The sequence below is a fragment of the Halichoerus grypus genome, chromosome 2 (assembly GCF_964656455.1).
Source record: "Halichoerus grypus chromosome 2, mHalGry1.hap1.1, whole genome shotgun sequence".
In the NCBI taxonomy this organism is placed as follows: Eukaryota; Metazoa; Chordata; class Mammalia; order Carnivora; family Phocidae; genus Halichoerus; species Halichoerus grypus.
The window spans coordinates 56,714,158-56,727,509 of NC_135713.1; the positions used below are offsets into that span (position 1 = coordinate 56,714,158).

The 13,352-nt window shown below is 41.7% G+C and overlaps 1 protein-coding gene across 17 annotated transcripts in view; it reads left to right on the forward strand.

Moving 5' to 3' along the window:
- TENM2 (teneurin transmembrane protein 2) overlaps positions 1-13,352 on the forward strand; it is a 1,202,741-nt gene that overhangs the window by 905,461 nt on the left and 283,928 nt on the right. For all 17 annotated transcript variants that reach the window (XM_078066825.1, XM_078066824.1, XM_078066823.1 and 14 more), the window contains one exon: positions 4,939-5,173. In XM_078066825.1, coding sequence (XP_077922951.1) covers positions 4,939-5,173 — 235 coding nt within the window. The remainder of the gene's footprint in view (positions 1-4,938; positions 5,174-13,352) is intronic.

Below are 13,352 nucleotides of genomic sequence, written 5' to 3' on the forward strand. Positions count from 1 at the left end.
GACTCCAAAATGTCTGCCAATACCCGCTTCACTTATAGTATCTTCAAATTGCTGTCAAGATGTAACTTGCTCCAAAGACATGGTTCGGTAGAAGGAGGCAGAGTTTGTGGTTAATTCATCATCTCAGGGTCTGAAGGGTTAAAATTTTTAAGACCAGCGGTTGGCATGCCATCTCCAAGAATGAGTGAATTATTAGCCGTTAGGCAGGCCTCTACTTATATTTTTTGTCTTTCATGCATTTTATCATTTTTAATCACTAGGAAAAACTAGTGTGGACTATAGAGCAAGACAAAGCTATCTTAGTCTATCCCTGCCCTCCTACTCTCCTGCACACCCACCCTTTCTTGGCAAGGGTAGACCTACCCTAAATGCCTCCCCCACCTGTTTATTTAGGAAGAGTGCAACAACAATAGCCAATTATTAAGAATTTACTTCCTGAGCTCCAAAGAAAATCCTTCCTTTATTGACAGTGTGAGCGTTGGTTGTTTCCATATGCTGTTTGAGCTGTGCTGGTCTAGTCCCCACAGGAGCTGATACTCCAGAATTTTGCAGTCCCCGGGTCTAACTTTGTTAGAGCTGATATTGTTACCCAACAAAGATGTACTACTTTATTTTTCTTATGACTCCACTGTCAAACAATTGGCATTTAGGAAGGACAGAATATGGGAATGGCATCCCTGTCAGGACCAAAATTTCTGGCAAGAGCAAATCTTAAGCATAATCTTTTGGGGCAAACAGGAGAAATCAAGCACTCGTTCAAGCACTTAGTTTTTAAACATACAGGAAGCACCTTCTCTCTAAATTCACTTATCCTTGCTAGGAGTCCTCCTGTCCTGCCCTAGCTTTTAACAGAGGACCAGTGTGCCATTCCTCCTTCCTTGGATGAAAAAGCCACACGGTACCTAAAAATAAATTCTAGGTTCTCAACTTCAGATAAATCAGGTACAAGATAATAGGTTAACACTGTGATTGTAATGGCAGTTGCCTTTTGCCTGCTAATAGCATACTTATTAAGTTGATAGTGTGTAAGCATTTATGTTACATAGTTATTCGTGGCTCAATTGCATTATTATGTGATTTCATATTTATGCAATAGAAGAGTCATTAATATGCACATTAATTAAACCCAATAAATGTGTGGAACTCTGAGTGGACGTGAAGGTTCCTTCATCAAGCTAAGCTGTTAATCATTTCTGTTTCAGCATCTATTGAAGACATGAGTTGCCTTTCAGAAGGGCTTTTTCATGTAATTTGGCTTCATGAAAAGCAGTAAGGCATGTTGCTAGCCATTGTTTGCATTTTTTGAAATGGAAAACCATCACATCCAGCAAGCTCATTGGATGACTATAATGAAACCCGATAAACACAAAAAGTGCTTGAGACCATTAGTCGTAACAGAGGTGTTGTTATATTAGAGATATGTTACCCACCCAGAATACTAAGGTACCACGGAGGAAACCAGCGGTCAAAAACATAAATGCCTACCAGCGGTAACATAAATGCATACATCCGGCCAGATTAAAATAACAGGGCTTGTTAGGGTTGATGGCAAACCAGAAAACCACCCAAAGGCATTCAGCTATATCCAATTGTTGCCATGAGGGAATAGATTCAGTATTGTTGTTCTGTTTTTGTTCTCAAGAGAAGTCAGTGATCTGGAACACTCTATAAAATCTGGACTCTGAATTTTTGGTCAAATCCAGTTTGGGGGCTGCTGGTTTGTGACTTCTGCCCTAGATGGTTGAAGTCTGGGTTTACGTCCTATACTCAAATCTGGGCTCCTTGAGAGCCGTAGTTAATGTCTTATTCATGCTTTTATTCCTGAAAGAAGCGAGCAATGTTCCATGCACATGGTTGGGGAACTTGCCACCCTCGGGTGGCGTGCTTAGCACTCCCTGTTCCTCTTCCCGCCATCTTCCATGTTGATACACGGGTACTTAGTGCTGTTGTCACCAGTGGTGGGTGAGTACTCAGAGGATTACACAAATAGAGTTGTAGGCCCACGTTCACATGACTCAAAAGGGGCAGACCCAATCCTCGAACCCAGTTCTTTAGATTTGTATCTCCTAACTACTGGCTGAGTGCCCCCCCAGATGCTCCCCTGTCTCTCTATACACACCCCAGTGGTAGCTTTTACCACTCTGTATTCAGATTGTCTTTTCTAGTTCTTGCACCTAGTTGAAACATATGATCGTTAGATGGATAGATAAATGAGCAAATATCATCCGCATCACAGTGGAAATGAGCAACAGTAGTGAGGAAAATATCTTCTAATACTGAGGATGCTGGATAGTTGTTGTTGTTGTTGCTATCAATAATGTGATTTATTTGCAGTGAAATAACATGCTTTTTATAGGAGGGCAGGGTGAGCAGAGAATTACGTCTTCTTTCATCTCCTCCATGAAGCTCCAGGCCTTCTCTTTAGCAGCGTGACATCTCTTCCAGCTAACTGAAAAGCTCACCGTCCACTTTATTTGGACTACGCCACATAGCACCTGGGTCCGTGGTTCCATTTCCCCCTCGGCACCACCTCTGGATATCATCAACAAAAAGGGAACCACAGGCATTCCACCCACACAGAACACAGATGGGCAAGGAAGGGCCACACAAGTTGGAGTAGGCAAAGAAACCTTAGCTTGGGATGAATAGACATGAAGCAGGAGGGTTCTGGTATCTCATTTAGTGAATTAAATACCTCCCATGGCCTCTTTGTACTTTGGGAGAGTGTGTGGTCTGGAGTGCTGGAGGCGGGGGCCGGGGGCTGAGGGAGATGGAAAGTGAGGGCTTGGGGCTGAGGAGGGTGGGTTCTCACTTGCACACTTACTCATCTCAGCTTCCTGAGGCAAGTCTCAAGATTACCTAACTAATGGAGAATAATGACACCACTTGGATGGGAGTTGAGAGAAGGGAAAGGAAGGCATGAGAATTCATTAACCCTGTGTGAGGGGCTTGGCTAACATCTCAGAAGGACCATGATTACATCATTTCACCCCCTCTTCTCACTTCTTCCCACTAATACGAGACAGACAAATGCTGAATAACTGTATAATAATACATTACTAGACAGACAACAATGCCAGGAAATGTAATAGCCTGCTTCAGCTATGAAACTCCCTCAAAGATATATTTAAAATGTCACTGGTGCATAATGTAAAATACGAATTGCAGGTTCATCTGGAGGACGTGAATCTGTACAACTGTACGATGGCATTTCCCACTGGGATTTAGTTTTAGTTGTCTTTCTCTGAAGACCAAAAAAAAAAAAAAATCCCCCCAAGTAATTTCAGTCCAGGGACACAAACTTCAAGGAACCACTTTTCTCTGTTATTTTTCCTTCTTGTTTTCCTTGGTCATGATGCTCTCCAAACCTAGTATCTTCTTGACATGTTGTCTTTGTTTTAGAATATTTCTGCAGGTTTCCCAGGAGCCACGGAATGTAGATTACACCTTTTGGAGATGTAGCCCGACCACATAAGGAGACAAGTAGTTGAAATTTGTGTCAAATTGCTTGTTTAAATGATGTGAGCCAACTTCTTAAAGCCAGGACAGCAGGGGCTGAGGATTTTAAAAGTTGGCAGAGGCCAAAATGACAAGGCTTGGCAGTCACCTGGTGAGCTGCCAACCTCGACTGGAGGCTTCAAAAAAGGACACAAATTAAAAGTCATGTTTCAGCAGCCATTAAAACCAAATTATAGGCTTACATTGCATAGTGAACTACTTTCATTTTCATTATGCTTAAAATACTTCATTTTGTAGACTGAGAATGGGTTGCTAGGAAAACCCTGTGTGGAGTTGTCATCTGTGGTCATATTTACAAGGGGATACATGCAGAGGTATAGTTCTCCTTTGTGCATTTTTCCTGCAAGGAGAAAGTATTTCAAGAGAAGAAAACAGGATGCAATTTGGAGTAAGGGTCATGGTTTGAAAACATTAGTCCTGATGTCTGAGCAGGCTCACAAGTATTTTCTTAAGTCTTATTTAAATGTATATATATGTATATTTTGTATATATATATATATATATATATATATATATATATGCACAAAACACATACACTTTTTTAAAATTAATTGGCAACATCTTCAAAACACAGGAAATTTTATCTAAAAGTCCAGATCTTCAGCTTTCCTTAAAAAACTAGAAGATCTGGCTTTCTTGGCCCCTCAGCCCCACATGGCCACATGGCCTCGGATCTGAGGGAGGGCTGCTTCCTGCCCTTTCCAGATCACCTCAGTCCACAACTGGCCGACTTCACTTTCCTGCCTGGCCCCCACAGGTATTTAAATATGCTACTCTCTGACTTAGAGGGTACCATATTTTTGTTACCTTTAGAAGGAGGAAATACTTGGGGTGCCTGGGTGGCTCTGTCAGTTGAGTGTCTGACTCTTGATTTTGGCTCATGTCATGATCTCAGGGTCATGAGATCGGGCCCCATGTCAGGCTCACACTTAATGCAGAATTTGCTTGTCCTTCTCCCTCCCTCTCTGCCCCTTTCCTCTCTCTCTCTCTCAAATAAATAAAATCTTAAGAAATAAAGAAATAAGGAAGGAAGGAGGGAAGGGGGAGAGAGAGAGAGAGAGAAAGAAAGGAACGAACGAACGGAAAATATTTGTAAAGAATGTCTGCAGTGTGCTGGCTTACCAGGAAACGGTATAGGGACTTGTAATGACAATGACCAGCCCTGACCGGTCTGGTTTTACTAACCTAGTTTCTCCTTCCTTCAAGGCCTACAGAAAAAGGCAAATCAAACCATGTTATTTATGAGTGACCAACCCTAGAATTCGGCATCTGCAGTCCTATCTATGTGTCTAGTCTGTGATTTTCAGCTATTAACCCACATAGAGGCGTGGGTTCTAGGCTCTGCTCTGCAGGTTTGCAGAGCCTCGGCAGCTAGATTCTGCAGCCTCTGATGGCCGTTTCTCCTTCCTCTCTTTCCAGGTCCTCCAAACCACCACAGCCAGTCGACTCTGAGGCCCCCTCTGCCTCCCCCTCACAACCACACTCTGTCCCATCACCACTCGTCTGCCAACTCCCTCAACAGGAACTCACTGACCAACCGGCGGAGCCAGATCCACGCCCCGGCTCCCGCGCCCAATGACCTGGCCACCACGCCGGAGTCTGTTCAGCTTCAGGACAGCTGGGTGCTAAACAGCAACGTGCCACTGGAGACCCGGTAAGTGCCCATCACCTGTCACACCCGTTGCCCTACCGGAGCCACCCACATGGAGCCACCGGGTGGCTCAGGGTTCCTGTCGGGGAGACAGTCTTGGTGTAAATAACGGGCCAAGTTTACCACCTCCTTGTTGTTCCCCTGGTAATTTGACCCTGGATGGTAGGTTGATAGGTATTTCTTTGTTCACATGTGTCTCCTTTTAATGCTTGTTTACTCTCTTAGACAGTTCTTGTGTACCCAACTAATAGAATTAGCATAACATATTTTTACTCAAAGACTCATGGGAAACATGCTTATAAGGGTATATTGACTGAAAGCTGCTGATAAATTATGCATTTGGCCTTTCCTGAAGTAATAAATGAAGACTCATTTGAAATTAAGTGTTTGGGGAGACCTTGAGAAACAATCCCTGATTCCAGACTGACAGAAGTATAATTTTAATTTATATTTCATTCAACATACCATCTCGCTTTAATCCCTCCTGTACACATAACACCTTGATGCCTGAGGGGCAAACAAGAATGTACAAAAACAAACAAGAAAAAGGGGCAGCACTTAGGTTGGAGTGAAGAGTTTCAAAGTGATCTCCAGGTCTGGCCTTGTGTTGTTTTGCCTTCGCCTCTGTCCCTTTCTTACCTTTGCGTCTGGTCCTCCGAGACCATGCTCACCTTCATGCCCGGCAAGAAAGGCCATGGGTCGCAGCGCTGCGGGCTGGGGCTGAATGACCGTGAAGGCTGTGGGGTGCTGCTGGATGGGGAATGGCCTTGTGCTCCAACCCTAGACCCTTTCATGCTTTGGGTGCTCCAATTATTATTGTTTCCTTGTCCAAAATAACCATAAAGGGAAGACAGAGAAAGGGGATAATTCATTTTGACCCTTCAAAAAGTTCTCACTGAAGTTTTTAAACTTTAATAAGTTAGGTTTGAAGAAAGATGAAAGGAATCTGTCATCTTTCTGGCAATGGCCAGAGAATTTTCTGCATGCACCTGGAAGCGACTACGCAAGCCATAGCATTTATGTTGTTTCTTACGATCATATTTTTTTTGTGTTTTTTTTTAATAAGATCTTGAATAACCTGTGCACTGTTGTCACTGTGGTCATTCTAAGCTTTAATAAAATTTGTTCTCTGATGATTATAGGTTATTTTTAACCACGCCTATAGTTTTAATCTCTGAGGCTTAAAATATGTAAAGTCAGTAAAACCTATATGCATATATTATATATAATAGATATATTGAAACATCTGCACTGATATAGTAACCTGTTAATAAACAGCTTTGCTGGGAAGTTTCCAGGCTGAAAGCAGACTGGTCCATGAGGCTGGATTTGGGATATTTCATAGTTGATGGTGATCTTTAAGGCTGTATAAAACTTTCTCTTTTTCCTCCTTCTGCCATAGAGTTTGGTGGGCATTAGCTTCTTTTTACATTAACAGACTATTGTTTGAAAAAGAGTTTCTGGCCATCAAGGCTACATAGAGTGGACTAGATGGAAGAAGGAAAAGGATGAGGAGAAAGGGAAAGAGAAATGTAGTAGCTCTTGTAGAAAGAGGAGGGAAGGACGGAAGGAAGAGGACCATTAATCATCAGTTTTTACTGTGCACTTTGCATATGCCTGGAATTCATTCTTTACATGCATTATCTCATGCAAGCCTGAAAGAAATACAGTGAGGTAGGAAAGAACCATTATTCCCACCATTTTAAAGATGGACAATCTAGATGTCGAGGGGCAAAGTAACTTGCAAGAGGTCTAGTGCTTCAGGGGACATTTTGAGCCACATTGGATGGAACTCTAGTGGATTCCACACACAAAATAAGGTGGCAAGATATCTGATGAGTGAGTAACTACAAAACTACATTTATTGCCCTAATTGTTATTTTTACAGGGCAAACTCCATCAGAGTGTTTGCTCCTCACAAAGATTCTCCCCTTCGTGGTTAGAATGCATATGCTTCATGAACTGTCCCCTCTCTCCCAGCTTCTGAGGAAAATAACTGGCTTTCCAGGAGATTTACTTTATAAAACCATCTGTAGTCAAGTGTCATCTTGATAAGGATATGGTAGAGAGGACCAGCAAAGCCAAGCCTGTCACCTTCCTGGTTTTCTGAAGTAAGCTTTCCTAGAATTTGTATCTGATCTGTAGAGTCCTTCTGCAGACCATTTGGATATTTGTCATTTCTCCAAGGAGTAGGGCTTCTCAGTGGTGCTTTTGGAGAAGGCAAGTTAAATACAAGGCTTGAAGAGTAGATAGGATTGCCAAAATGTTGAAGTCAGTCAGAAGGAAAAAACAAGCAAGGGCAACATCTGGATGTTCTTTGATCAGTGCATTCAAGGGCCAAAAATTAGAGAATGTAAGGCCCTTGGGATTGTGTTACCACCAGAAGTCAAACATAGGGTGTGCAAGTCAGCAGATAGTTGAAACTCCATTCATGGAATTCATGAATACGTATAACTTCAATGTGCATCTGGTCTCATGTATGAAAACTTCAGCAGTAATTAATAGAATTGTTGGGCTTTGTGTTTCTTTTAAAAATATTATTTATTCAGTCTCTTAGCAAATATTTACTGAGTCCCTCGTGTATACCAAGTGCTATGTTAGGTGCCAGGAAGATAATGAGTAACACATAAATCTTGCCCTTAAAGCTCACACAACCTAGAGGAAGAGACAGGTACATAAACGAAAGGATAGTGCCATGTATACAGTAAGGGAAGTGTAAGGTGACTGCACAGTGGATGAAGTGATTGACTCTCCCAGGATGAGCAGGAAACATTTCACAGCTGAGGGTCTGTTTGAGCTGGATTTTAGAAGGATGATAAGAATTTGCCTAATAGGTAAGTAGAAAGACATCAAAGATTATGGCATATTATTTGTTCCCATAATCTATTTTTTTAATATAGTCTTGGAAACTGTAGAACTGAACAAATTCACTTATTCAAATGCTGAAACATTGTGAGTTTCATCGGATCCTTTTCTTACCCACAAGAGAAAGTATAGGTCTGAAGCTCTTTTAGGGGCATGATGCCATACTGGGATTCCCATTCTTATTTTTTTGGGGGGGGAACCCATTTTTTTATTAATTTTATTTTATTCTGTTAGTCACCATACATTGCATCATTAGTTTTTGATGTAGTGTTCCATGATTCATTGTTTGTGTATAACACCCAGTGCTCCATGCAGTATGTGCTCTCCTTAATACCCATCACTGGGCTAACCCATCCCCCCACCCCCCTCCCCTCTAGAACCCTCAGTTTGTTTCTCAGAGTCCATAGTCTCTCATGGTTCATCTCCCCCTCCAATTCCCCCCCTTCATTTTTCCCTTCCTACTATCTTTTTTTTTTTTAACATATAATGTATTATTTGTTTCAGAGGTACGGGTCTGTGATTCATCAGTCTTACACAATTCACAGCACTCACCATAGCACATACCCTCCCCAAAGTCTATCACCCAGCCACCCCATCCCTCCTACCTCCCACCACTCCAGCAACCCTCAGTTTGTTTCCTGAGATTAAGAGAATTCCTCATATCAGTGAGATCATATGATACTTGTCTTTCTCTGACTGACTTATTTCGCTTAGCATAATATCCTCTAGTTCCATCCACGTCGTTGCAAATGGCAAGATTTTGGGTTTTTCTGATGGCTGCATGATATTCCACTGTGTGTATATATATATATATACCACATCTTCTTTGTCCATTCATCTGTTGGTGGGCATCTTGGCTCTTTCCATAGTTTGGCTATTGTGGACATTGCTGCTATAAACATCAGGGTGCACGTATCCCTTCGGATCCCTACATTTGTATCTTTGGGGTAAATACCCAGGAGTGCAATTGCTGGGTCATAGGGTAGCTCTATTTTCAACTTTTTGAGGAACCTCCACACTGTTTTCCAGAGTGGCTGCACCAGCTTGCATTCCCACCAACAGTGTAGGAGGGTTCCCCTTTCTCCACATCCTCGCCAACATCTGTGGTTTCCTGACTTGTTAATTTTAGCCCTTCTGACTGGTGTGAGGTGGTATCTCATTGAGGTTTTGATTTGGATTTCCCTGATGCTGAACGATGTTGAGCAGTTTTTCATGTGTCTGTTGGCCATTTGGATGTCTTCTTTGGAAAAATGTCTTCTGCCTATTTCTTGATTTGATTATTTGTTCTTTGGGTGTTGTGTTTGATAAGTTCTTTATAGACTTTGGTTACTAGCCCTTTATCTGATATGTCATTTGCAAATATCTTCTCCCATTCTGTCAGTTGTCTTTTGGTTTTTATACCAAATAAGGAATGATTAACTATATCCAGGAGAGAGAACCATTGAAGGCAGGTCATTGTGGAGGCCAATTATGATGTAGTCATCAATTTCGAAAATGCAGTGGAAATTTACAAACAGCCTCACCACCTCTACTCTCCCTAATACAGACTTCTGGGTGTGATGGAAGAATTTCATAACTCCGGAAGGTGATGAGCAGGCATTCTACCACCCCCAGAGACTCTAAGCCAAGTCCAGTGTGTTTCTTTAGACCAGTGAGGAACAAACCTTTGCCTCTCTGCATTGCTTTTTGATGTTCCCATCAGTCTTAATGAGGCATATTACATCTTCTCTGGACTGTGCTTTTTTTCCATTTTTTTTTTCTGTGGCAAGTAGAATTAAAGGTGCTGATGAAGGAGGCATAGCCCAAAATAGGACTGTACGAATTTGGAATTTAACAAGACAAAAAAAGCCTACAAAGAAAGTTCTGTACCACTGTTAATCATGTAAAAGACCAATGCATATAAATTTCTACTACCAAAACCAGTCCATTCGTATAAACCATAACATAATCCAAGGAAAAATGAACTCAGGACAGAGGAACTAATTGCAAGCAGTTTGTACTATCTTTCTCCAACATGGTGTGTCACAAAATCACTCCATCACCATGTTTCTGTCAGCCTACTTAGGTCTCAGAACAAAATTCATGGGCAATTCATGGTTGATACCACCTCTCTATTCCTTTGTCTCCTGAGAGCTGCAAATTCAGGGATCTTCCTGGCCAGCAGCTTCTCGGGGAGTTTCTGAAGTCAGCTTCTCTTGACTAAAACAGTACAAAGTAGTTCGATGACTAATTTTCCTTCGTCTTTGTGTTTTGCTGAAGCAAGCTTCTCTCTCTGAGTCTCCTAGCAGGTCACTAAAGAGAATTCCCAAGCAGGACCGAACTTCCCTCTGATTTTACTTTTTCCCTGAAATACCAGAAGCTCTAATTTTTTTTCAGTAATGCCTTTTCTATCTTTATAAATTTTGACACAAGGGGAACAGAAAATAAATACATAAAGATCTCCATCAGATCCTCAGTTCCAGAGACCTTCGTTGTAACCATCAGGATCCTCACACTACAAACAGGTTTGCAAGCTGATTTGTAAATGGTCATCCATTATTCATTCAAGAGATATCTGTGAGAACCTATCATGTGCCAGGCACTGAAGAGTCTGCAGTGAAGAAGAAGAGCAAAGTCCTTGCCCTTGTGGTGATTCGAGGCTGGATGTAGACAGACGTGAACAAATGATTAGACACGTGCCCACCCCCACCCCCACCCCGATGACAAATGTAATATGTGCCGTGTGAGGTATAGAGAAGTCAGATGCGTGAGAAATTGACATTTAGGCTGAGCCCTAAGGATGAGTAAGTGTTAATTAGACTTAAAGAATGTTCTAGATGGCAAAAACAATTACGCGCTGGGGAAAGAAACACTAGGATGCCAAGAAAGGAAAGCAAGCTAGAAGGGCAGGCGAGGGCAGCATGCTGCAGAGCATTGGGCTGGGTGAAATGTTTTGGACTCTGGCCCAAGAATAATGAAAAGTCACTGAAGCATTTTAAATGGGAGAATAAAACAATAAAATAATATTGTTGTGTTTTGAATTCTGGTAGCTGCCATATGGCGAATAGGCTGGGGGTAAGGTGGACAGTCCAGCAAGTCTAGAGGTCCAGCTTCGAGAGTGTTGTAATGGTTAAGATGGAAGGTGCTCTGGTTTCCACTGGGGTCCTGGTAGCTGTAGCGCTCATATTTGCCTTTCTCCTACCCATCTGGCGAGAAGGTGAACATTCATAGATGTCAGGTGTATTTTGAGGGTACAATCAGTAGGAATGGATACTGTGTGGCTTAGGCAGTTGAGAGTACAATGACCAATTTTTTGACTTAGGCTGGATAGTGATGCCACTTCCTGAAGAAGGAACCAGTTTTGTGGCAGAAAACAGAAGTGCCGTTTCAGACTCGTCAAATCTATGATGCAGTGAGACTTAAGTGTAGCTGTTTGGATTCTAAATATTTTGATTCCAAAATAATAGATGTGACATGGAAATTCATCCATTTACAAATAACAGCATATTTAGTGTGTTCAAAGCTCTCAGCAATTGATTTTTTTCTCTTTTAAAAATAACTTGCCAGAAATTTTGTTCAATTTCGCAGTTACTCTACGTGATCATATATGCCTGTAAATCACAATTTTTCTTTATCAAATACTTTTTGCTTGGCACTTAATTTTTGCATACAAGATCCCATTTAACCCCTTAACTTTTCTGTTGGGTATATGTTACTATCCCCATCTTAAATAAAGGGAACCTGAGGGCTTAGGAAAATTAAGTTACCTACAGATCTGTAAATGAGTAAGGGACAGAGCTGGAATTTGAACCGGGTCTGACTCCAAATGCCATGTTCTTAACCACCACACGATAGTGCCTTTGGAACTAGAAAAACAAAACAAAACTATGCTTATTCTGATGGCAAACAACAGATTAATTTGCCAGGCCATGGAAATGGTGAAGTTAATACATGATAAGTGACATAAGGCAAGAAATGATCTATGGGATGGATTCCAGCCTGTTACTGGATATAGACTTAGTCATTGACAAAATCATCAGCCAGGCAAGAGGTAAGGGACTCTTCTCTGCAGCTCTTTGAGATTGGTGGCAACCAGTGTGGTCAGTCTAAGGCCTCGCTGCTCCATGGCCTGGGCAACAGAGGGTCCATGTGAGCTGATGACAGATACTCTGCATCTTAGAAAATGCGAGAGCAAATTGACAATGCAGAAATAAAGCCCTGCTACTTCTTCAGCTCCGTGATTTGTAGCATTGTTCTCTCCCAAACAGAGCTTTGCCACATTAATAGAAGAAAGCCAAACAGCTAGCCGTACCGTGGCTGACCATTTGGTCATACTTAGAGTACCATGGTTATTCCTTTCAGCAGGAAGTCGTGTAAGGGCTCTGCTAAAGAAAGGAACACCTTGGGCTTGATGAGCAGCATTTGAAAAATCTAATTTTGGTATCAAATTTCAGAAAACACACTTTTTGTCTTCATGAGGAAGTAATCTTTGCCTAATCTAGATGCTTTATTGGTAGTGCGTATTTGGGAATCAAGACACAAGACCTTTAGTAAATAAGGTTTTCACAGAGAAGCAACAAGATTGTTGAAACATCCTCACCATGCTGAGCCCGAAGACTATTCCAAACTTGTTCTCAGATTGATTTTTCTACATAAGGATTAATTTTCTGACAGAATCACTGACAAGCTTGATCTTGAGAATATTAAACCAAGGTAACCTGTTTGGGTTTTTGTGTGTGTGTGTGTGGTTTTTTTTCTTTTTTTTTAATGTTTTCAAGTGAAGTTTAAAACTAGAATTCATTCTGGGTGAACCAAATGCATTCAAGCACTTTTCAAATCAATAGGCAGCTTGATTTCTCCATATTGCAAAACATTATGCCCCCTCTAAATTCTCATCAGAGGCAACATGGAAATAAATGAGACCTTTAGGTTAGCCTTTCAAGCTCAGCCTTATTTTATAGCTTCACCTTGCCTTTTTGACACAGTGATCCCGCCTGGCCACAAGCAGCATTTCACGTTGCAGTGCACTTTAATTTTATAGTTTTCATAGTCTTCCTTGGAAACTGGCAGCTTATTAATCTCAATAACTGAGCTGCTCAATAGGCAAGCTCTCCAATGAGAAACGAGGCTGTGTCTTTTATTTTTTCTTGGCAGATGGAGACAACGGGTTGGTTGTTGGATGGAGGCAAGGGGTGGGATGGGGTGGGGTGGGAGAGAGGAAGCCAGTTAGAAGAGTCACCTCTGTACCCCACATCACTTTCTGACAATTGGCAGGAAAATAAAGAGAACCTAGTCTGATCTACTGCTCTGCAATTTACGGCTTGTGGTGTTAAACACA